At 31.9% G+C, this 26,109-nt stretch overlaps 1 protein-coding gene across 50 annotated transcripts in view; it reads left to right on the top strand.

The window, feature by feature from the left end:
- LOC139491293 (diacylglycerol kinase zeta-like) overlaps window positions 1-26,109 on the top strand; it is a 203,098-nt gene that overhangs the window by 100,630 nt on the left and 76,359 nt on the right. For all 50 annotated transcript variants that reach the window (XM_071278899.1, XM_071278893.1, XM_071278886.1 and 47 more), the window contains 3 exons: window positions 14,988-15,093; window positions 16,358-16,441; window positions 19,111-19,185. In XM_071278899.1, coding sequence (XP_071135000.1) covers window positions 14,988-15,093; window positions 16,358-16,441; window positions 19,111-19,185 — 265 coding nt within the window. The remainder of the gene's footprint in view (window positions 1-14,987; window positions 15,094-16,357; window positions 16,442-19,110; window positions 19,186-26,109) is intronic.

The raw sequence follows: 26,109 nt of genomic DNA, 5'->3' as shown, positions 1-26,109 counted from the left end.
ATACTCTGTGTGTTTACACTATTGTAGAATAGTTTTAAGTTGGTTGTATTTGACTATATAAGCTATTTCAGTTGACTATTTTCAACTTATGAGTTGCAATATCCCATTCAGGTATATTGTTGCTTCTCTATAATACACTCTGTGTTTACACTATTGTAGAATAGTTTTAAGTTGGTTGTATTTGACTATATAAGCTATTTCAGTTGACTATTTTCGACTTATAAGTTGGAATATCCCCTTCAGGTATATATTGCTTCTCTTTAATACTCTGTGTGTTTACACTATTGTAGAATAGTTTTAAGTTGGTTGTATTTGACTATATAAGCCTTATAAGCTATTTCAGTTGACTATTTTCGACTTATAAGTTGGAATATCCCCTTCAGGTATATATTGCTTCTCTTTAATACTCTGTGTGTTTACACTATTGTAGAATAGTTTTAAGTTGGTTGTATTTGACTATATAAGCTATTTCAGTTGACTATTTTCAACTTATGAGTTGCAATATCCCATTCAGGTATATTGTTGCTTCTCTATAATACACTCTGTGTTTACACTATTGTAGAATAGTTTTAAGTTGGTTGTATTTGACTATATAAGCTATTTCAGTTGACTATTTTCAACTTATGAGTTGCAATATCCCCTTCAGGTATATGTTGCTTCTCTTTAATACTCTGTGTGTTTACACTATTGTAGAATAGTTTTAAGTTGGTTGTATTTGACTATATAAGCTATTTCAGTTGACTATTTTCGACTTATAAGTTGGAATATCCCCTTCAGGTATATGTTTCTTCTCTATAATACACTCTGTGTTTACACTATTGTAGAATAGTTTTAAGTTGGTTGTATTTGACTATATAAGCTATTTCAGTTGACTATTTTCGACTTATGAGTTGCAATATCCCCTTCAGGTATATGTTGCTTCTCTTTAATACTCTGTGTGTTTACACTATTGTAGAATAGTTTTAAGTTGGTTGTATTTGACTATATAAGCTATTTCAGTTGACTATTTTCGACTTATAAGTTGGAATATCCCCTTCAGGTATATGTTTCTTCTCTATAATACACTCTGTGTTTACACTATTGTAGAATAGTTTTAAGTTGGTTGTATTTGACTATATAAGCTATTTCAGTTGACTATTTTCGACTTATGAGTTGCAATATCCCATTCAGGTATATGTTGCTTCTCTTTAATACTCTGTGTGTTTACACTATTGTAGAATAGTTTTAAGTTGGTTGTATTTGACTATATAAGCTATTTCAGTTGACTATTTTCGACTTATGAGTTGCAATATCCCATTCAGGTATATGTTGCTTCTCTTTAATACTCTGTGTGTTTACACTATTGTAGAATAGTTTTAAGTTGGTAATGTATTTGACTATATAAGCTATTTCAGTTGACCTATATTTCAGAAATTTGAAGTTTTGGTATTACCTCATTTCTGATTTATGTTCCAATTAATATTAGTGAAAATAAAACATTTATTTTGGCGAGAATCAATATTGATGCCTTAAGAAAAAATGCTATTCCAAGGGGTCTGTTGTACAGTTTTCACTTTGATTATTTGCTGATAATCATTGCAATTTGAAAAAGATTGTTTTTGGAGGTCTGAGTGGTCATTAATGGACACACACTATATTATGGTACATTTTAGGAACCTGTCTCTTGAGAACTACACTGTTTAATTTTAAGCCAAAAAATATTTTTTATTTCAATTCATTTATAATTTAATTTTGGATGTAACGCGTCTCCTGATTGGCTGATGTTATTTTGTTATGAGCCCATAGACATAACTTAGTCATGTGACCGTGACGTCATCAACGTTTTTTCATGGTTTTCTACGGTTTAAAATGGAATTTAGAATTAAATTATAAGAAATGACTGTAATATTTTTTCTGTCTATTCGAAATAACATAAAAAATGTGGTGCACACTGTAAATAACCCGCTACGCGCGTTATTCAGTGTGCACCACATTTTTTATGTTATTTCTTCATAGACAGAAAAAATATTACAGTCATTCCTTAAATAAGCTGAAAAGTTCTTTTGGGTTACATACATACATTTGTTCATTATTATCAAAACTAGTTTTTGACAAGATTTTCAATTAAAATGTGTTTTACTATTTACTGCAGTTTTCACTTAATGTTGCAATATGTATTGAATTTTTTTTTTATTTGAATCTACTGTAGTTAGAAAATACTTATTGGTTAAGTTCATTACATCAACATCCATAATAATTAAAAAGCTTACAACTGACTGTGTGGTTCAAAAACCCTTTGAAAATTGATTTTTAACATTGGTAAGAATGTAAAGTTAAAGTACAAGGCTTTGTAAGCCTCTAATCTCAGTCAGTGTGGCACTTGTAAGGATTCTTATATTCTGGTTTAGTGTGACATGTCTTTACGAATATACTTTTGTACACATGTCATCATTTACTGTTAAATTTGATGCAAGGTTTTCTGTTCTAGAAAATGTCAAATGTTATAGATTACAACAAAAAACAGGAAAATACGCAATAGCTGAGAAGACAAAATAAATGTGTGGGCTAGCTAAGAATTAAGAAGACAATTCGATCCTGAAGTCATTGCAATCAAATAATTTGTATTAATGATGCATGTCAAAGATTGAGCACAATGAAGAAACCCAGTACAAGAAGTAGGAAATAACTAAAGATAAAGTACAATTGAACCTTCAGGTTTTGCCATATAAATGAACCTTTTAAACTGGCTGCATTAATGTTTGCACCTGTCCTAAGTCAGGAATCTGATCTTCAGTAGTTGTCTTTTGTTGATGTGGATCATTCTGAATGTTTCTCGTTTGTCATTTTTTATATAGATAGATTGTTGGTTTTCCTGTTTGAATGGTTTTACACTAGTAATTTTGTGGGCCCTTGATAGCTTGCTGTTCGGATGATGACCCATTATGGCTCGGTGTTGAAGACCCTACCTTTACCTATAATGGCTTACTTTTTGTGACAAATTGTGACTTGGATGGAGAGTTGTTTCTTTTGCCACTCGTACCACATCTTCTTATATCTACTTTTGACATGTTTTTAATTGTTTTAATATTTTTTTTGTTATTGTTATGTCCGTATGAAATATAGGTTACATTCACAGACACACTCTTCATTTGACCTACTGTGAACAGGGATATAAGAGGGGGATAAAACCTTTATCGGGACTCCGGGATCGGGTGTTTTTAAGCTCGGGATCTGGGAATCCTTTTTTTCAGATTTTGGGATGTCGGGATTTGCTTTATTTAAATTCGGGACCTCGGGATTTCGTTTTTTCAAGTCCAGGATTTCGGGATCAAGACCCCTCCTATCCCCCCTCATATAATTAGTGAGTAAAAGTCTACAATATGTATCTTGTTTTAGATTGGTATACATTTTGTTATATTTATATTTTGCTGACAGACAAGTATTTCAGAACATTTCAAAATAACCCAGATCTAATTTGGTCTCAGCAGCATTGGTTTACAACTAGACTGGTTTTCTTTATAGGAGGTAGACTTGGTATTAACATTGTGTCAGGTGTGTTCGGCAATCTTCCAGTAGTGTTTTTTATTCAACTAAATAGTTTATATTAACTATATATTGTTATATATATTAGAATAAAGGTATCTAGAGATTTAAAACATCATAGAATGCCATTGTTACAAGATGATGTACTGCTTCACAATAGTATATAAAAAAAAAAATGCTAGGAATTACTTTCTTCAGAATTGAAAAGATAAAATGAGATGTCTTTGTTATATATTCAAAGTCTTACTGGGGTAAAAAGTACTACTAGAATGTAAAAGCCCAACAAAATGAAGGAAATAGTTTTGTAAAATATTGAAGAAAAAGAATTGCATGATATTATTGACAATGAATACTATGCATAAGAACAAAAAACAAAAAATTCTGCTGTCATTATTATGACCCTTGTAAGCATCAGTTTTGTTGCTGGTGACCATATTTCAATATATATATACTAAAGTATATGCTGGTAAATACTTCCTTTTCTTCTTAAAGATGCTGTAAGCAAAAATGATAGATTTGTATTGATTTTTTAAAACAGGTAATTTCAATTTTTTTTGCTTTGCAGTTTTAAAAAGGTAGATTATCTATACTCTAGTATTGATTATTACTTTAGATATCAGTACCAACACTCCTTATGTTTGTGTTTGAAAAGATGTCATGATCAATTTCTAACACTTTAATGTTTTTAGACCCAATTTTACAACCAGAAAACATGAAAAATCCTTCAATTATTCATAAATTTATGAATTTTAATCATTATTTTATGGAAATAGATAAATATAGAAATAAATAAGTAATAGATTTTGATGAAAGCGTCACTCAATACTGGTTGAAAGATTCAAAAATAAGATGGTGATAAAAATGAGAATAATAAATTACTTAAACACATGAAATATGATAAACTTTGCTAATTGGAAATATTGACAAAACATATATTTGAAATTTGGGTTGAAATGGTGCAAATATGTGTTGGACATCCAAAGTTTTAAGAAAGACGATATCAAATGTTCTGGAAGTGTTTTAGTTTAAATCCATGGAATTTAACAGAGACCGATCTGTGTTGTTACAAATATGCCACAATTATATTGAAACCTTCTACAGGGGCAGATCGATCCAGCCATTTTAAAAGTGTTTTTTTTCAACCATATGTCCCCTTTCAAATGCATTGATCGTCCAACCCCAGGAACAATGTCTGCACCATTTGAATCAATAAATTTCATGAAACAAATTGCAATTTGGTTAGAACTTTGAATGAATTGTAATGTTTACATGCATTACAGGACAGCAATGCTTACAATCAAGTCACAGTTATTAGTTGGCTGCAGGAATTATGATTTTGAGATATATAGCTGGATCATGGCTTAATAATTTACAGTTGTCTGATTATATGAATGGGAATTCATTATACATATCTGTCTGAAATGATTATTTCCTCGATCATCTTTGAAATATTAGTCCTCCAGTAAATATGCTTTCCAATTTATAGAACTTGGATCATTGATACTCAAGCAGTGTGTCCAACAATTTTTTTTATACATAGTGTTATGGATGTAAAAGTCTGTTTATTATTATACATGTATTGATGTTAATCACAAGCATGTGATACTGAAGAAGATAACTAATAGATTAACATTCCATCTTCTCCAGATTATTTACAGAAAACATTAAGTCTAAAGATAGCACCGATATGTACATGTCTAATGATAATCAGCATGTTACAGAATTAATCAGGGTTACACACATGCTGTACTTACTCAACTAATCCATGCAAAAGTACAACACATGTAAACTGTTAAAGCATTAAAAGCAAATACTCTACTACCAAATTTAAAGTAACACATCAGTATAAGGGGATAGATGAATAAATGGAAAGGCTTCAGTTTCAATTACAGTTTGTATTTGGTCAAAGGGCTAGCATGGTGCTTGTGTAAAGTAAGGTATAAGGCCTAGCATAGGGCTTGTGTAAGGTTAGGTATAAGGGCTGGCATAGGGCTTGTGTAAGGTTAGATATAAGGGCTGGCATAGGGCTTGTGTAAAGTTAGGTATAAGGGCTGGCATAGGGCTTGTGTAAAGTTAGGTATAAGGGCTACCATAGGGCCTCCCCGTTGTTTAAGGTTGATTTAAGGACTAACATAGGGCTTGTGTAAAGTAAGGTACCGGTATATGGGCTGGCATAGGGCTTGTGTAAAGTTAGGTATACGTGCTAGCATAGGGCTTGTGTAAAGTTAGGTTTAAGGGCTAGCATAGGGCTTGTGTAAGTTTAGGTTTAAGGGCTAGCATAGGGCTTGTGTAAAGTTAGGTATTAGGCCTAGCACAGGGCTCATGTAAGGTTAGATATAAGAGCTACCATAGGGTTTGTGTAATGTAAGGTATAAGGGCTAGCATAGGGTATGTGTAAGGTTAGCTATAGGTATAAGGGCTAGCATAGGGCTTGTTTAAAGTTAGGTATAAGGGCTAGCATAGGGCTTAACTTGAAGACAATGCTATTAGAACCAAAGCTCAAAGAGTAAAATAATTGGACAGTAATTCACTTACAGTTTAAGAGTTATGCCCCTTTTTACTTAGAAAATTACAAATATTTTTGTTTCTTCACTTTAACTTAAGTTTGTCTTTTCCAAATTTTTATGAAAGTCATACACAACACTATAAGAACCAAAACACCCAGACAGAGTTTGAATTTTAGGTTGGAAAATTTCACACCTTGAGTAGGAGCATTCACTTTCTATGACACATTATGCTATAATTTGAAATGAGTAACACTACCTTAGAATCAGAAAATTCAGAGCACATTATTATAGCGATAACATTGAAGAAATAGAAATCAGCTTCTGGGTCTGCATAATAAAAATAAAATAGATACTACCAAATTTCATCAATACCAAAAAAAATACAAAGATACATTATTTTTGATTTAAATAAGGCCGTTAGTTTAGAATTGTTTTACATTCTCATTTCAGAGCCTTTTATAGCTGACTTATAATGTGGTATGGGCTTTGCTCATTGTTGAAGGCCATACGGTGACCTATAATTGTTAATTTCTGTGTCATTTTGGTCTATTGTGGAGAGTTGCCTCATTGGCAATCATACCACATCTTTTTTATATTCGCCTGACTTGTGAAAGGCATATTAATATTTGGATCAAGATTATCAGTATGTTAGGACCACCATCATGGATGACTAATAAAAATTGATTAGTTATTGTAATTAAAAAAGAAAGGTCAGGCTCATCTTTAGGTCTTTTGTTCTGGTACTTAAATTACACAGTGCCATGACATAATCCAGATTTGATTGTCAGATTTATGAATTGCTGTGAGCAGAGTATATTGGAAAAAAATGTCTCAGATATTCCTATAAAGCATTTTTGTCATGTTTATTAAATGCATCAAGTATATTTGAGTTATTTATTATAAGAAAACCATTTTGTGTCCATCAGTACATGGGAAGTGATATTTCATTGTGATTTGTGTGTCATGTTGGTGCATGTGGGGCAATATGCACATTAATTGTTTCTACATAGGCGGTAATGGTAACGTTTTCTTCTGTTGCTCAGCCAATATCATAAACTTGTATATGTATGATGGCTTGTTTCGAAGCTGAGACATTTTTACATATGTGGTTAAATTTTCGGGGTACGAAGTGTGATTCATTTATCCGTAAATTAGCAAACCCCGAGTTTCCTTTTGCGATGTGGCTCCTCATGGTAAAAAATCCCGTTTTTGACACAATAAGTTCTTTAAAAATTTAATTTGGTTAGTCTTTATAATACAATATTGCTGATAATCTAGCAATTCATAATCCACATTGCAGTATTATCACATCGAAATAGAATGTTAGTCTTTATAATCCACAATATGGCTGCATGATAATCTAGAGCTTCGTAATCCACATTGCAGGATTTTCTCATCAAAATAGAAAGTTAATATAGTCCTTATAATCCACAATATGGCTGATAATCTAGCGCTTCATAATCCACATTGCAGGATTATCTCATCCAAATAGAAAGTTAATATAGTCCTTATAATCCACAATATGGCTGATAATGTAGCACTTCATAATCCACATTGCAGGATTATCTCATCCAAATAGAAAGTTAATATAGTCCTTATAATCCACAATATGGCTGATAATGTAGCACTTCATAATCCACATTGCAGGATTATCTCATCCAAATAGAAAGTTAATATAGTCCTTATAATCCACAATATGGCTGATAATCTAGCACTTCATAATCCACATTGCAGGATTATCTCATCAAAATAGAAAGATAGTCTTTATAATCCACACTATGACTGATTTAAATGTATGACTCTGTATTACTGAAAAATTGGATGGAAAGTTTTCAAATTTCTTAATGAATTTAAATTTCAATATGAATTAAGATTTACCAGACATTGAATCCAATTATATAAGACATTTATTGGATGATGTTGTAATTATATATTAGTTTTAAAAGATTTGATATAAATTTGAAAACATGTATTGGATACTGAAATGGATTTCATGTCTATTAGGTTCAAGTGCACTTGAGAAGATTTTCAGCAGAAATTGCATTACTTGACGTCTCAGCTGATTGAGTCAATAACACGTCTTTTTCTTGGTTCTATGATACACAAAGTGAGCATACATTGTTGTTACTTTAAATCTGTCTGTATAGTCTCGTTTACAAATGGTAATAAGTATAGTAAAATAGGACTTTTCAGATGAAATATTTGACCCTTGACATTAAAAAACCAACAATAAATCAGCAATTGTTATTACATTGATAAATTTGAACTGATATGGTACATGTATCTATCTATATGACCTTTAGAAATACTCATAGCCTTTTAAGTTTCTATTTATTTTTGACGAAGCAATAGATGATTTCAACCTAAAGCTGATCAGTCATAAGTCCCTGAGTAGCCATATATATTAAATCTATGAAAAATGTATATATATATAACTATCATAGAGGTTGATTGAATGATTGTTTCGACTTTTAATTTTGACCATGCAGATCATTTGATATTGGACAAAAGAAAAGAATTAATCAGCATTCAGTGCAGTTAAACTTACTGACACTATTTTCTCTCTCTTCAGTGTTCATATCATGCTGAAAATAATAACAGTTGTAATCAGTCCTTTCAATAGTCCCAAGAGAGCCGTCCATCACTGAGGTTCAAAACAATTTATTTTGTGACAATACAAAGCGTGAACTTGAATTGACTCTATCTAGATTGTATTATAAGAAATGGAAACAGAATTTGTTAATAAATGATTAAGGATTTACAGGATAATTTTATCTTCTGGGAATGAAGTTATTCTTCCATTTTGTTTTTTTGCAATTGGCTGTATTCATCCAAGTCTTTTTTATTGACCTTTATCAATATTATCGGACATTATAGGACGTTTTAACGGGACATTAAACATGTTATCCCTTTCAATCGGTTTCTGTAGAGGTAATGAAACATTTAAGCTACATGGTTCTAGTTATTACAGCTATTATGGTTCATAGATAAATTTTTGAGATAATTTTTTAATTTGCATTAAAATCAAGTGTTAATTACAGGGTCATGTGATGGCCTGCATATATGTTCATTCTGTATTTTCATTTGTGCTCATATTTTTGGAACAATTCTTTGTTCGATTATTCAAAAACCATATCATCCTCACCAGATAGTCTGAAATAGTTGTGAATAAATGTAATATGGACAAAACGTTTAAACCCGCTGCATGTGTTTTTACCTGGTACTATTTTAGTCAGGAACCTGATGTTCAGTGGTTCTAGTCGTTTGTTGATGTGGTTCATAAGTGTTTCTTGTTTTTTGTAAAGACTGCATATACTTTAATCTATAATGGTTTACTTTTACTAATTGTGACTTAAATGGAGAGTTGTCTCATTAGCACTCATACCACATCATCTGATATCTATCTACAGTCAAAGTTCTGCCATCTTACCAAATTCTCCAAATGACCAAAAATCCTTATGGTACAGTCAAACCTACGATAAACTAGTCTTCTCCATTAACCCAAAACTTTTCTTGTCAGATCTCCCTTATCGTTGTCCCATTGTAAATATACTTATGCAATTTGTTCCTCATTTTAAAGGTCACCGTATATAAGGTTATGTTTTCTCTGGTCCCCAGTGTGACTGACTATTGAGGGTGGTTGGAGGGGTCCTGATCCCAAAATCCCGGGCTTAAAAAAATGAAATCCTGAGTTCCCGAATTCATAGAAATTTAAATCCTGACATCCCAAAATTCGAAAAACGAATTCCTAGATCCTGAAAGGATCAATCCCAAAATCCTGAGCTTAAAGACACCCAATTATGATGTCCCGAAAAAGGTCCTACCCCCTTCACTATTCCCATGTGTGACTGTATTACCAAAGACTATGGCAAGGTTCCTGGTTTGGAATAGACATTTGGACAAAGGGTGTGGTAAGACTAGGTAGATTTTTCATAATCGCCCTCCTTATGGATCTTGATTAGTGAATTGTCAAGGTGTCAATATTAAAGAAAACTTATGTATTAAAGTTAATAACAGAAAAAAGGTTGGACTCTTTTCATCTTATTCACAAATATGTAAAAGAAAATTAAGTACCTTGAAAACTTAGACTGGAAAAATGTAACTTTTGCTTTCAGTTCACCACATTAAGTTTTGGCGGGTGTCAAAACTTTTGACCTACGCTTGTCTCTGTTAAATTATTATATACTCTGTGTGAAATACTTAGTATGAATAAATACTTATCCTCATCAAACTGTTATTTGAATTACAAAGATGAGGTATTGGTTTTGGCAGATTTGAAGTGTAGCATCTTTTTTATTATTGTGTAGGTGTTTAACTCACCTATAACGAATGAGAAAAAAATGTTGTGATTTCTATCAAGTGGATTGAAGCAGAAATTTATCCTCATTATCAAGTTATTTTTATAACTTGTAGCAATGTTTGTTTATAATTTGGAAGTCAGAGTTATTTTTAATGTTTGACTGTTTAATATCAAATAAATCACAATCTGCAGTGAATTCTGCACTTTTAGTTTTTTGTATGTATCAATCGTTCTTGTTATTTCTAAAATATAAATATTTCAAAGTTGTGAAAATAAGCCTTTTGTGTTCCTGGCATCTTTCTGTTTTTTACAATTTCTTTTAAATGAGGAACAACAAGTTTTAAGGTAGCACAATACAAAGATTTTTTTACTTCCAATCACTAACCTTTAAAATGCTGTAACTTTCTTATGTATGCATAGAAAATAATAAAAGAGGTATATATAGATAGATAAAAGATTACTCTTTTAAATGGTTGCAATATTTTTATTATGCAATCATTATGTAATCATTTATTATGTAATTAGTGGCAAAATCTGGGTACGTTCACTTGAATGAATTTAGCTCTATCATCTCTTTAACTATACAGAAAATTTTAACGGAATCTTAATCAACACATCATGGGCTTCAAAAGGGTGTCTCCCCCTGTGAGATGATAATGAATAATTCATGAATATGCATGAACATTTCATGAACTGTTCATGAACAGATTTCATGAACAGTTCATCATATTTTCATGAACATTTGATGAGCAATTCATGAACTGAAAATCGACAGTAATGTTCATGAACTTTAATGTTCATGAACAATTCATGAACAAGAAAGGTTCATGAGCATTTAAATGTTCATGAACAACAATGATCATGAACCCTTTCTTGTTCATGAATTGTTCATGAACTTTGTTCATAAATTGTTCATGAACATTGAAGTTCATGAACACTTAAATGTTCATGAACCTTTCTTGTTCATGAATTGTTCCAGTAGATTCCACTGGAATTATCACTGGTAAATCCACAAACTGATTAACTAATATAAAAATTATGTGTGATACATAAACTTCTCTTCCTTTCTGTAATTCAAAACTTGCTGTCTCTGTATTTCCAACAATAATTGCTGAATAAAGGTATTAAAATGGAGTCTGCATAAAATCTGTTTCATATCATTGCTGGCAGCTCATATTTAATCCCCTAAAAGTACAAAAATATCCACAAAGAATCAATTGTTCAAGAGGTAATGATTGTATGAAGCAATACATTCAATAGAAACAGCATTATGCATCTTAAATTGCATTGGAAGTTTAAGTTAAACTCAAATTTAGTACCCCCCCCCCTCTTTATCCCTTGAAGATGAAACTGGCGACTTAAATTATTATTAACGTTTCACCAATTTAATTTACGATGAATATTATTCACACAATTTAATTTCTACATATCAGATTATCATATATACCCATGTACCATTTACATGTCAGATTACGATATGTCTGTTATGAATGTGACAACAATATATCAATTTATCATTCTTCATTAATTTATTGTCTGCCTAAACTTTCTGATGTTTTGCTCAGATTAAAATCCTAAATGTTTTATATTGCCTCAACAAATTGTATTTCATAATCATTATATGTTAAATCAAATACTTATCTGAAAACATCTGCGTTTGGATTCTCCATTTTTGTTATCCAGCGTAATCATATGACGTCATATTTGCAAGTGCGTTTAAGTCAAGGTGTCAATCTCGTCCCATATAATATCGGCCCGAAGTTGATTCGTCCCTGTTATGGTATTTCAGTGAACTTCTCAAAATCGGTCGACCGTTGGACTACGGAAACAGCCGATTTGAGGGGTTTGCCGGTTTGTAGAAATTTAAAATCACAAGAGTTACTTCCCCTTAATATGGGTGTTTGAAAATGTTTTGAAAATGTATTTCACTTTCATTAAAATATACGTTTTCCTTTTAAAATTTTAGTTTTGTATATAATATCTATCTTAAAATACAGCTACAACTTCTATTTCATCTTATTTTATTTTTTTATTTTGCAGGAATAAAAAAATAAAAACACCATACATTTATGATATTTCACGAATAATTATGTAAAATGTTCTACTCTGAATGGTCGAAACGGTACCTATGATACTCATTTATACGTGTGATGTAAGTTATAAATATTCATAAATACTTTTAATGAACATTTCATGAATTTTTATGAGCAGCTAGTGATTCATCAAAACTTCATGAACATTACTTTTAATGAACATTTCATGAATTTTTATGAGCAGCTAGTGATTCATCAAAACTTCATGAACATTCATAAAATACTTTTAATGAACAGTTCATGAATTAGATTCATGAACCTTCATTTATGAATTATTTATGAATTTTCATGTACCATTCATGAACATTCACGAACCATTCATGATAGTTCATGAAGTCATGAATTTCTTCTCGCCGGGGTCAGATTGTCTCTATGGTGTTCCATTCTCTCATAAATCTCTAATTAGTGTAGACATCCTAACCACATAAAAGAAGACAATGTTCAATTAGGTGTAAAATTTGTTCTATTCATTCTATCTGAAATCTGAGACACCCTTTTGTAGATAATGGCCATAGGAATAACATATAATAAAATCATCCCTCTAGGGATACCTATGCAGAAGCTAATTTCATTTGAAAGTGGAAATTTGGTGAAAAATATTTTAGACACAGTTAACATTATAATTGGTTACATAATTGTTGCATAATACTAACATTGCATTTATTTGAAAGAGTGATCTGTTAGCTATCCAAAACTACCACTTTTATAAATTTTCAAGCATTATTAAGAAAGTTACAGCATTTTAAAACTTGGGAGTTGGAGTTATGAAATCTTTGTATTGTGCTACCTTAATTGACAACCTGATGCATATTAACAAAAGTTCGAAATTTTCTTATATTCAGGATTTAAGTTGGTGTTTATACAGCTTAGGGATATATTTCTCCCAGAATTAAAGATAGTCCCAGATTATTCTATATTTGTGTGAAATTCATTTAAAACTTTCAACTATTAATTAGCCCAATAAAACTGCCCATATAATCCATTAGTGACGCAAATGTTTAGTAAAGCAATATCTATTTCTATTTCAAAGAAGTAATGTATACAAAATTTGTCTATAAAGGGATTTATTTAGATAGTATATGTTTATGTATCTGAAGTGAAGCTGTGCGGTATTAATATTTTTATGGCTCGTCATTTTCTTAATTTAAACATTTCTCCGTATGTCAAGTGGAGATCTGATTGCAGCGTATTTTCTAAGAACTTAGATGTCTACTAAATATAGAGATAATTGATACCATAAATAGCTATAATCTATTTATTGCAATAAAACGCTGATATAAATAGGAAATTATGGACCAAGAATAACTCGCTGATGTAAAATGTGACACACATAATGAAATCGTGGATTATACCTTTAGCCAACAGTGATCAGGATTAATGTTTCTGGATGGAATTACGGCTTTAAAATGGTTCCTTTGAATGGATAATTTTAATTAGTTTGTTTTTGAAAAGCCTAATGGGTTATATTTGAAAAGAAATGACGTATACATATTATGAATAAAGGAAGATTTTAGATACGTTGAATTGTTCTCAAATACAAATTGTTTATTACCGGCTAATTCAATTTATTAAGAATTGTCATCTAGGCATGTTTTGTTACGGAAATATATACGTAGTCAAAACTTTTATAGAAATAAATATATTGCCTTATAATTTTGGTGAGATACAAAAACTGTTTTGATCGAGTTGATTGAAAATTAATAAGCTTTGACCGATATTTTTTGTCTAGCCTTGAAAACTGGCAGAGTCCAATGTAATTAAGTTATGTCATTTCTGTTGACAGCATTAATTAACTTTTGTAAATATTTTTCTTTCTTGGTTATATATTACTAAATTATGCTGTTTTTCTGGAAAAGTTATATATGTTCTCTTAAATGCTATGAAACGTAATGTGTAAAATTATCACTGTATCATATCTTTAACCGGAAATGATAAAACTTTATTTATGCCAAGTTTTTTTTTGACTCAAAACAAGTACAAATTCTACACTTTTTTTGAAAAATACCAATTGAAGAAAGACACAGTAGGGAAAAAATTGTGGTAATTAACGACTCAGCTGAGAAAAAAAATATATACCCAGGATTATGGATACCCTGAATTGAGTTCAACATATAAAATAAGTAAATTTGTACAAAACAGGTTGTAAGTTCAGCCTCATTTACTGACAGCAAGATGGAGAAACATGCATTACTAAGCCTTGCAATGCTGTGGTTGCTAAAAAAAAAGATAACATAAACTGAAGAAAGACCATGACATCCTATTTAATGCATGGGATATATGCTTTTTTTAAGGCAACATCTTTCCAGTAATTGCCTCGTCATGTGATGAGTAGCAGGAAAACATCTCCTGTCATGTTGCAACTAGGACTAGTCTTAATTGGAACCAATTTAAGAACCCATAATTAAGACAAAATAATCATAAAATTGTATAAGTTTATATATTATGTTCAGTTTACATGGTCTTGTCTGGATCCCTCCTTTTCTGTATAAAGAGGATCCAATTCTCCAAGTGCCTGTCATTCAGATTTGTTTATCATAAGATTGTAATTTTAGTTTTCTTTTCCAGAAAAGCCATATCAAAGAATACACAGAACCATGCCAATCTCTTACATCCTAGCCATGCAGAACATGGATACAGAAAACGAGAGCTACGATCCACCGTGGATTGGTCGGTAAGTCATTAAGATATAAGAAGATGTGGTATGAGTGCCAATGAGACAACTGAGGCTCCATCCAAGTCACAATTTGTAAATGTAAACCATTATATGTCAAAGTACGGTCTTCAACATGAAGCCTTGGCTCACACCAAACAGCAAGCTATAAAGGCCCCCAAAAAGGACTATTGTAAAACCATTCATAAGGGAAAACCAACGGTCTAATCTAATCTATATTTAACAAACAAGAAATAAGAAACACTTATTTATAAACCATGGCAAGATTATAGTGAACAAATAACTTGTCACCAAAACACAAATACAGCATTTTAAAAAAGGATGAAAAATGACTGAATGCAGCTAGTAAAATGACAACAGTACTGGCCAAAACATTCTCATCCTTTGACCTCTGGTGGACAGTTGTCTCATTAGCAATCATGTCATCCCTCCTTACTATTATATAAAACTTTGTAGTTTAAAAAAAACTGACCGCAGGGGCGGATCCAGCCATTTTAAAAAGGGGGGGGGGGAGGGGGGGGGGGGGGGGGTTCCCAACCCAGGACAAAAGGGGGTTCCAACTATATTTTCCCATTCAAATACATTGAGCGGCAAAAAAAAGGGGGGTCCCCCCCCCCCCCCCCGGAACCCCCCCCCCCCCCCCCCCCTGGATCCGCCACTGGATCGCTACCAAATACAGCAAAAGTTCTGCAAGTAATGTTGAACACAAACAAATCTACCATAACACTATATACATTACCAACTCTACCAAGAAAATGACAGAGATAAGAAAATATAACAAACTGCAAACAAGAGGTAAAAACACTGGTAAATAATAAAAATATACCATCAAAGAGAAAAAACCTGTGGGAACTGCATGAAGCACTTTAATCCCAACATCCCAAAATTTGAAAAAGGAGTTCCCAGATCCCGAAAGGATCAATCCTGAAATCCCAAGCTTAAAAAAACCTGATCCTGGCATCCCGAAAAAGGTCCTACCCCTCATAAGGGGCTGGGTGCATTGTAATAGTAAGCATATCCTGCTATGTAAGCACCACCTTCCATTCAATTCTTAGACTCGGTAAAAAATTCCTAATAGGGAAATAGGACACAATCAATTAATTCTCAGATCAGAAGATGACAGCAAAAACAGATATCTAGACAATTGTTGAAAAATAACCTGTGTAAAATTAAGCATTCATCCATCATCATATATATAACTTTTAGGCATCAAATTTTGATCATGCTTGTCTGATTATTTTAAGATATTTTTTTTCCATTTCAGGAGCAAGCCATTAACAGTGAACATATGTGGGTGGAGACCAATGCCTCTGGGGACTATTGCTATGCAATGGAGCCTGATTGTATGGTAGGCTATATTGTTAATAGAACTTACAGTTCCTTGGATGTATTTAAAAAATAAATTGGCAAGCCAGTATCATTACATGGTTTTGTCAGGAGTCTATTTATGAAATGCCTTCGAAATTCAGATCTCTGATAATTTTTTGGCAGTTATTTTATTTTGGATTTACCCTTGGTCATATTGAAGTTACTTTGTTCTTATGAAAGATTTAACGTTCTTTTAACTTTTTTCGTTAATTGTTGGATGAAAATGAAAATGGAAAGTCCGGAATCAAATGGCAAAATTAAAAGTTCAAACACATCAAACAAATGGATAACAACTGTCAAATTCCAATTTAAGATGGAAGAGTTGAATTTTGCTATAATCTGATAATGAGAAGAAAAAAAAACCACCACACAGTTTTACAAACAAGTGTCTTATTTTTTGTATGATTGCCAATGAGACTTATAACTCTCCACCAGTGACCAAATGTCATCCACTTTAACAGTAACATTTATGACCTTAACAATAACATTTATAGCTCATTGTACTGCCTTCAACATTGAGCAAATCCCATACCTCATAGTCATCTATAAAAGGCCATACAATGACAAATGTAATACAATTCAAATGAGAAAATCTAATGGAAAACAAATAAGATATACAGCAACAAACTAAAACCACAGGTCAAAGCCAAGAACAGCTAATAAAGGAAATCATGCATCTTAGACTAAAGCATTGATCAGTCTACACATCCTCAGACAATGGATTTAGTGTAAAGACAATATAAACAGTAAAAAAACATGACCTTGTGCAATGCCAAGATACAGGCGTTGCCAGATTATAGAACTATGAAGGTGCATATGTAATAATTTATATTACAAAATTAATTAGATAGATTTCAATATTTACTGACAACAAATCAATATTTATACCAATAAACACAATATTCAAAGATCTAATTCATTAGTGAACAGACATTCTAACAAGATACAATTTGCTGGACTTTATGAGCAGCTGAATCAGTGGCTGAATCAGTGGCTGATTCCATATATAAACACCATGATGTTTATAAGTTATAGACCTCTAGTGGATAGTTTTGCAATCAAATCACATTTTGTTATTTTTATTTACCATCAAAATATGTTACCTAAAATTATAAAAAATCTATTTCATTTTTTCCCTGGTGGAAAGTTGTTTCACACATCCTCTTATTTTGATATTATAAGTTATGTCCCTTTTACACTTACCTGTCCCTTATAACCTCACAGAGAGAGTTTTTTTTTATCTGTGCTGGTTACCAGTCATGGATGAACATTTTATTATACAGTTTTATATCGTCGTACATGCAAAGCAATTACTGTATAAGTCATTACTTTGTCTCTGGAGCATTATTATGGGAAGAAAAAAAACCAACATGAAATTATGATCAATTTTGTGAGCTTATAAGTCTTCCTAGATGGATTTCCAGGTTTTCATGTAGGAGTTTTGTCTAGGTCACATTCTTTATAAGGACTGTTTACCTTAAATTGAAATTCGAAGCATTCTTTACTGTACATGATTATTCACTCTTTTGACAGAGAAAAATCCCAAGGTGCACCAAATTGATTAAGCAAATTGTAAGACTTGGACTTTATTGATTTTAGTTCATGATGAATTTATGTTTTTGTTTTAAATGTGAAACTCATTAATTTGATGGTGTAGAAATTCATTAATTTTTTCACACATTTTTGAAGAAGCTTTGAAACTTGTTACTTCCTTAATCTTTTAATTTGCTCTCGTAAATCACAGTTTCTGCTGTTAAGTCATTAGTTCTATGATTTACTCATCACATATTAATTGCTTTGTGTTTTTTTTTCTTGATACGTCCCCTGCCCCGCGCATGTGAGTAAACTGGACTAGGATTGTCAGTTTTCCTATGTAGGTCAGTGGTTTTCTCCAGGGACTACGGCTTCCTCAACTAATAAAAACTGGCCGCCACAAAATAGCCCATAAGTTGTGATAAAACACAAACAAATCAAAAATTAAATATCTTCCTGTTCATCCTGGCCCACAGAAATGAAATCCTACAATCACTTTTCCTCTTATTTGAAATAAGGAGATTTAGTAAGATTACCAATTGATGACTTTTAAAACACCAAAGGACAAGGATTGTCATGAGCAATTCATCATTTTTCAGTATCTAATGCATTCTGGGTAATATTTTTAAAAGTGTACACTAAAACATTGTAATTGGTTTAAAACGTTCTAAACAATGGAAATTGAGCCAATGACGTAATGTTATTTTCATTTTGGTGTACGAACAATGAGATTACCCATAGTCCTTTATATTGTGAAAAGGGAACTATAGGTAACTATATGGCAAACAAAGTTCCGTCCAGGAATTAAGCTTTAATTCCTTTAGATATAAAAAATGTGAAACAAAACAAAATACTTGATTTCTACCAAAACAATAAAAAAAAATTAATAATTAGCAACAAAAGACCACCAATAGCTTACATTCATTGCCTGGCTCTTTACTACCAACAGACACATAATCTTAAAGTATGTGGTGGGTTGGTATAAGATAAGGTGGTGTGTTATAACTGTGAATGAGACAACTGACTGAACAAATTCAAAATGATGCAGCTTTAAACTGCTGAATTGTTATCAAAATTATGCTTTAATACAAGATATTTCATTTGTTTTAATTTCAGAAAACGGGTCAAAGAAAGAAATGTGTTGCATGTAAAATAGTTGCTCATCAGGGCTGTATAGCTGTTTTAGAAAAGGTAAGAAAGCCTCAGTGAAGAGGTACGCTAGGTAAGAATGCCTCAGTGAAGAGGTATGCTAACTATGGATGATGGTGTTTCTCATTTGTATCTAAATATGATGATGTATTTAGGGGTCAACACAACAGGTGCTACATGTGGAGTAGGATCTGCTTACCCTTCCAGAGTACATGAGATCACCCCCAGTTTTTGGTGGGGTTCGTGTTGATTAGTTTTCTATGTTGTGGCATGTGAACTATTATTTGTCTGTCTGTCTTTTTCTTTTTTAGCCATGATGTTGTCAGTTTATTTTCAATCTATGAGTTTGAATTTCCCTCTGAAATCTTTTGCCCCTCTTTTTCTTTGCCAACATTATACATAACTTTCTTCAGGATACAAATTCTTGAAATCAACAATATCTTTGAAATATCTGATTGTTATCGTAACTCTCAAGCCCATATAAATTCACAAAGTTCTTCAATTCATGTTCTAACCAGTACCGGTATATGTCATATGAACAAATAAAAACCTGAATATTTTCCTTTTCCTGTTTGCCAATGTTCTTTTTTAAAAGATAGATCACCTGATTTGTTCAGGTGTTTTTTCTCCCAAATTTTTCCCAGTACATTTTGTCTCTGTAAATAAGAAAATCAATGTATTCAAATATCATTGGTGCGTTGTTATTGTACTTTCTTCAGACATGACGTGGACTCTTGAGAAATCAGTGAAGAAAGGTCATCCTATCTGTCAGATTACTGTCACTGCTGATACGATGATTATTTCCAGGGAAAATGGATGTTATTTTCTCTGTGTTTGGTATTTGGAGACAGCTTTGGGTCTTTTCTCTGTAACTAAGAGTTGTAGGGCGTATTTGCTTTGGTTTGAAGTTGTTTTTGCCAGAACTACTTCAATGTATTTAGGGGATTTTTGAAAAAGGCCAAAGGTTTGGTTTACTGAAAATAATTTATGATGGTCGTCAAAAGGATATTCAGTCTTTCTATGAATGTAAATAGTCAATCAAAGAGAAATCTAACAAGTCTATAAAATAGTATAGACCATTTAAAGGTCAGTTGCCTCCATTCATAGAAAAATGTCTATATCATAATGCAAGATCTAAATAGCTTTGAGTTTTGAAAAATTGTAGTTAAGGAAATAGTTCTGTTATAGCCAAATATGGCCTTGAATTTCTTCTTTATCATAAAAGATCAGAAAGGCAATCATTTAGTTCTTAAATGGATCTATTTCAAAAGCCTTGATGTTTGGAAAAACAAATTGCTACATAAGAGGACATTATATGCTCTAAAGTCCGCACATTTTTTTTTAAAACATTGTCAAAATACAATTTTTTTGTATTTTTTTGACAATATAAATTTTGGGAAACCTTGGCGGCAACACAAGATCCTTAATATATTATAACCAAAAAAGTGCCCACTACTGGTTGATTAATTTTGAGAGCCAAGGGTCACGTACTGCTCTTTTTTAGTTTTTCAAAGGACTGACTTTCTAATAAACCCTTTACTGTGAATAGCATTGGGAAGCGTAGATTTATATATGAAAAAGTATACTACCTACATATATAACTCAACTATTGAGGCCAATGTTACAAATAATAATAAAACTGATTTTAGAAATTCATAATTAACTCTATTGGTCCTTTAATCTGTCTGCATCACTATGCCCAGCTCTTTATAAAATTGCATACCATGGTATTGTGACATTAAATAAGTTGACAGACCCTTAAAAGCTTTGACCAAACTTATCACTAATGTTATTTTGTTTGACCAGACCTTGATAAATTTGACCTGAAATTACTAATTGATTGATTGATTGATTGTTGGTAGCTTAATCTTCTAAAATAAGTCATCTCCTCATTTGATGGTGAAACATTGAATAACTATTGTTTCTATCATAATAAAAAACATATGAATTCAATCCATTTTGATTATATGATTTTCGTCACAATATTGATATCATAAAATATCAACCGCATGACCAATATGAATTATTTACTTCATTACTTTTCTCGACCACAAATAACGTCAACCAGAATTTGTCCTCACAATTTAGGTCAACCAGAATTTTTCCACCACATTTAAGGTCAATCAGAATTTTTCCCTCACAATTTAGGTCAACCAGAATTTTTCCACCACATTTAAGGTCAATCAGAATTTTCCCCTCACAATTTAGGTCAACCAGAAAATTGTCAATAAAATAGACATAATTTGACAGTGTTCTATATATTCATTGAGAAAACCCACTAATTATCATTATCTCCGTGAAATCATCTTTGTAAAGTGTTGTCAGCGCAACCAGTGGTTGGAAAATTAAGTTAGGCTCAGTGCCTCGCACATTAACCCTGTGTACATTAGCTTCTCGCCTTATGTAACAATACATTTTTTAGCTGGATTTGAGTAATTTGATATTGTAGCGACAATAAATTTCATTGTCCAAGAACCACAGAGGAGATGTCCTAGATTGAATCTATATTTAGACTTTAATACTCCCGAGTCAATTATTTTATAAAGATTAGATATAATACCTTGGATAGATAGAAGTGAAATATATATTGAATTTTAGCTTCAGCCATGTCAATAATGATTCCGTTGGGATTTTACTGGGAAAAATTACACAGGTCGTAACTAGAGGACTTGCTGAGTTGGTTAACCATTGGAGATTAGTGACAATGAAAAAGTGCTTAATTTTGTAAAAAGATTTAAAGCAAATAATGAATTTGATTTATCCCCTTTTTAATAGGACACCGAGTTATATATATTTACATTTTTAAAGTGAAAGGTTTTGTATAATCGGGTTTTAATAGTACAATATTTTTGTTTGCATTTCATGATCAAAATAGTTTTTTACATTGATTATGAAGAAAATGGTTATTTCAATCATAGTTACATTCTTACGGAAATTTTAAATAGCAGTTGAATTATAGTTTATTTTTGTGTGTTGTTTAGATATTTTTTTAAGATGAGCATCCTTTTTGTATGCTTGTTAAAATATTAAATACTATCTGGGGGGTCTCATTGGGGGGTTCTGATACCGGATCCCTCTTACACTATGTACATAAGCAATTCTCTTTTTTTTTGTCATTTTCCTTGTCACGCTAGACTTTATTTCCCATTTTCAAGGCTCAAAAATTTGACTTTCACATGTCACGCTTACGAAAAATTGGCAATCCCTTGTCACACTTAGACCCCAATGAGACCCACTATCAGTAAAAAAAAAATGTTTTCTATTGCACTACAATAGACTATCTGTAATTTGCAAATTGTAAAACAGTAAGAGTAGAGATGATGTTATGTTTGCTTCAACAAAGTTGATAGGGACCATTGGAGTAACTTTAGGTTCACCTGCTTTATCTCAATTCGCTGTTTTAGAATCTAATGCATTCTGTGTAATATTTCCAAAAGCGTACACCAAAACATTGTGATTGGTTTACAACGTGATATACAATGGAAATTCAACCAATGACATATCGTTATTTTCATTTTGGTGTACAAACAATGAGATTACCCATAGGCCTTTAGATTCTGAAAAGCTGAATTGGTGTACAAAACTTTATTATATCCCTGAGTAATAAAACTGTAAAGATGAGTTTCAATCCTTGGATTATGAAAGCAGACAGATTTAAGGGGGCAGGGGGTGTCTAGGCCCCTTCTTTTGTGGAAAAAATTATTGGTTGAATGACTGAAGCATGACTGTGTGGACCTCCTCTTGTAATAGTCAGTGCCTCCCTCCCTCCCCACTTATGAAAAATTCTGTGTCAGCCACTGGAATGGGACTAGACAAGTTCTGCAAGGTTTGTAAAATCATTTGGTCAGTTATGTTCCTGATACCTAAAGAACAGACATATTATAATTGTGAATAATATGACCTTTGTTTGAACTTTAAGGAAATGTTAACATCTCAGAAATTTCAGTTGTAATTAAAAATATTGAATTTAGATTGTCTGCAATCTCCCAGTAATTGTCTGAAATATAGCCTGAAACCTTACAGAACCTGACTTAATGAAGTAAGAGTGCTTTAATGTTATCATATGAGAAAGAACAACAGATGCTGAACTCTTTGAAGTGAAATTCATATCCTATTAACATTATGATGTTTGATTTCATAAATTTTATACCCTGACCAAGCTTAACAGAATCATGGCAGTAAAAGTGATACAAATTTCTGTCCATTTTTGTGTCTTTTGTTTTTATTCAGAGTACAAAGTATTCAAATGGGAAAAAATAATTGGTTGATTATTTAGGAAATCACTGAAGCATGACTGTGTTGGCCTGCTTTTGGCAGTATCTGAGATATATACTGCAAATTTATAAATGAAGAAAGTAGAGCTGCAATATATTGCTTCTGAAAATGCAATTTAAATCATATAAGGAAGTAAAATCACTGCTATTATTTTTAAATTAAAGTATCTTCCCTTCGTTAGCATCTTGTTTATATGTATTAGAAAGACTCTGTATTAAATTAGATGTTTTTCCCAGAAAACATCGGTTTTGTTACAGGTTTATATATATAGTATATATTTGATCATTAAGACTTTAATTTTGTCAGAAGCCGCTGGAACTTCCTTCTAGAATGAATAATTTCTTTCACTGTGACCTTGATGGGAATAATATGAAGGAAAAACATCAATGAACTTAAGGTCAGGCTTATATAATCTCATTGCTTGGGGATGAGTTATTGAATAAATGATATATAGCCCATGCATTCTTGTAATAGCACATTTAAATGATGCTATAGTAATGTTTACTGTAATATATCATTGTTTATGGTTTGGTATTACCCAGAATGCAATTTTATGGAATGTTAAAATTCTCATGAAATGAGTTCCAATTTTAGTTACAGTGACGGAAATTTCCGTTAGAACTTCTAAGCAAAACAATGAATTAGTCATTGGTGATGATTGCTGAAATTCATAGTAATGCCTTTCTGAATTTTGGGTCTTCAACGCCTCCTACTTAATTTGGCATTTAAATTTGTTGATCATGAGAGGCTGACATTGATGAGTCCCTTGTAAATGAAACATGCTTCTTATGTACAAAGTTTTAAGCCTAATATTTATGATGGGTTTATAGACTGGTAGCTTAGATGATATTACACTTTTTTTTTTTATGGCAGCTATGATCATAATCTCTCAACCTTTTCAAACATTTAGAAGCTTGAAACTTGAAATAGTGACCTCAGCAGCTCAAGGAAAGACATGAAATTGACAGTACACTCACATTCCAATATTGAGGATTCATCATTATTCGTTGGATACCAATTTTCATGGGTTTCGTGGGTACAGGTGAACCACCAATTCAAATGTTCAACGAATTACAAATTTTCTGTAGGCTTTGTATGCAGAGATTGGCAAAACCACGAAATCTAATATCCATGAAAATGAAAGTTTTCCTCAATCCACGAAAATTGATACCCACGAAAATAAATAAATCCACAGTATAACATTTAGCTTGGGGAATAAAGTCTGTTATGACTTCAGCATCTTAAAGCTTTTCCGTTGTAATATGAGACTTCATTGTGTCATTGTTTTATATTCATTACAGGAGGAAACTAGTTTACATACTTTGGTGGTAAATACAATTCACAATTTCTCTTATCTTCAGTAACAAGTATGAAAACTGTTTCTGAACATTTCCATGATTTCTAAGCCTTTTATGTTAACCATTTCTTTTTCTATTTAGGCCTTGAAACAGAAATCTATGTTAACATTTAAACTTTTCATTTACAATGACAAATGGTAACATTACGTATTTAGCATTTTGGAGGCCCCTCATGGGGGGGTCCTAGTAATCACATAATCACCATTTTTTGGCCAATATAATCACATAATCATTAAATATTTGCTTATCTTTAGTAATCAAATAATCATAAACTAAAAATACAGTCCTAGGTAATCAAATAATCATGAAATATTTGGCTTAATAATCAAATAATCATTAAAAAAACGGCCAAGTAATCACATAATCAAAAACCCTATGAGGGCCCTCATTTTGTTTAAGTTCGTTCTTTTGTCAGATGTGTCTATAATTGTATAATTCTACGACTGGCATTGTCAAGTGGAATGGACTTTTAACAAGAGAACATTATGCAGATGTCACATGGTCTCAAATAATGATTGATTTACATTCTTATACACTAAACCATAATTTCTAAATGTATATTCTATAAAACATTTTGCATCTATTTGGTAACATTTCATATATAACCATGGTATCATGTTGCATGGAGATCTAATATTACTGACCTTCCAGTTACAGTTTATATTACTTATTGACTCTTAAATGTATACATTGTTTAGGAATTGTTTTGACGATGTACTTAAAGCACCCCTTGTCAGCAGAAATGATTATACCCTACCCCCACCCCATCAAAGATTAGTGGATTTTGTAAAAAAAAATAATTACAGACCAAATCTTTTACACATGTTTTAAGTACCTTAACATCAGAAAAAGGACAAAATGAGGAAGCAGTTATCAATAATATAGGGAATGAAAATGGGGAATGTGTTGAAGAGACAACAACCCGACCATAGAGTAAAAAGTCAACAGCTAAAGGCCACCAATGGGACCTCAATACAAAGAGAAAATCTCGCACCTAGAGTCAACTTCAGGTGGCCCCTTAACTAAAATGTGTTTTTCTGAACACTTTAAGCAATATGTCAACAAGGTTTGGAATTTGTGTATGGAATGGTTTTAAGGTTATATGTCTGTCTGGCAGAGCTCATCTGACTTTGACCTCATTTTCATGTATCACTGATAATATAGGATGTATTTGATACTTGTAGTTAAAATTCTATCTGAAGACTTGCAACATAAAATTTGTGATCAGTAAAGCATCCATATTTCAACCCGTCCCATCTTGGATATTCTATACGATATTGAAACGATATATTTGCACTTTGAAGTGATTGAGTTCACAAATTTGAAGTTGAAA

Source organism: Mytilus edulis, chromosome 10 (genome assembly GCF_963676685.1).
Source record: "Mytilus edulis chromosome 10, xbMytEdul2.2, whole genome shotgun sequence".
NCBI classification, from domain to species: domain Eukaryota; kingdom Metazoa; phylum Mollusca; class Bivalvia; order Mytilida; family Mytilidae; genus Mytilus; species Mytilus edulis.
Note: the sequence above shows the minus strand (reverse complement) of the source record. Positions and strands in the feature narration are given on the sequence as shown.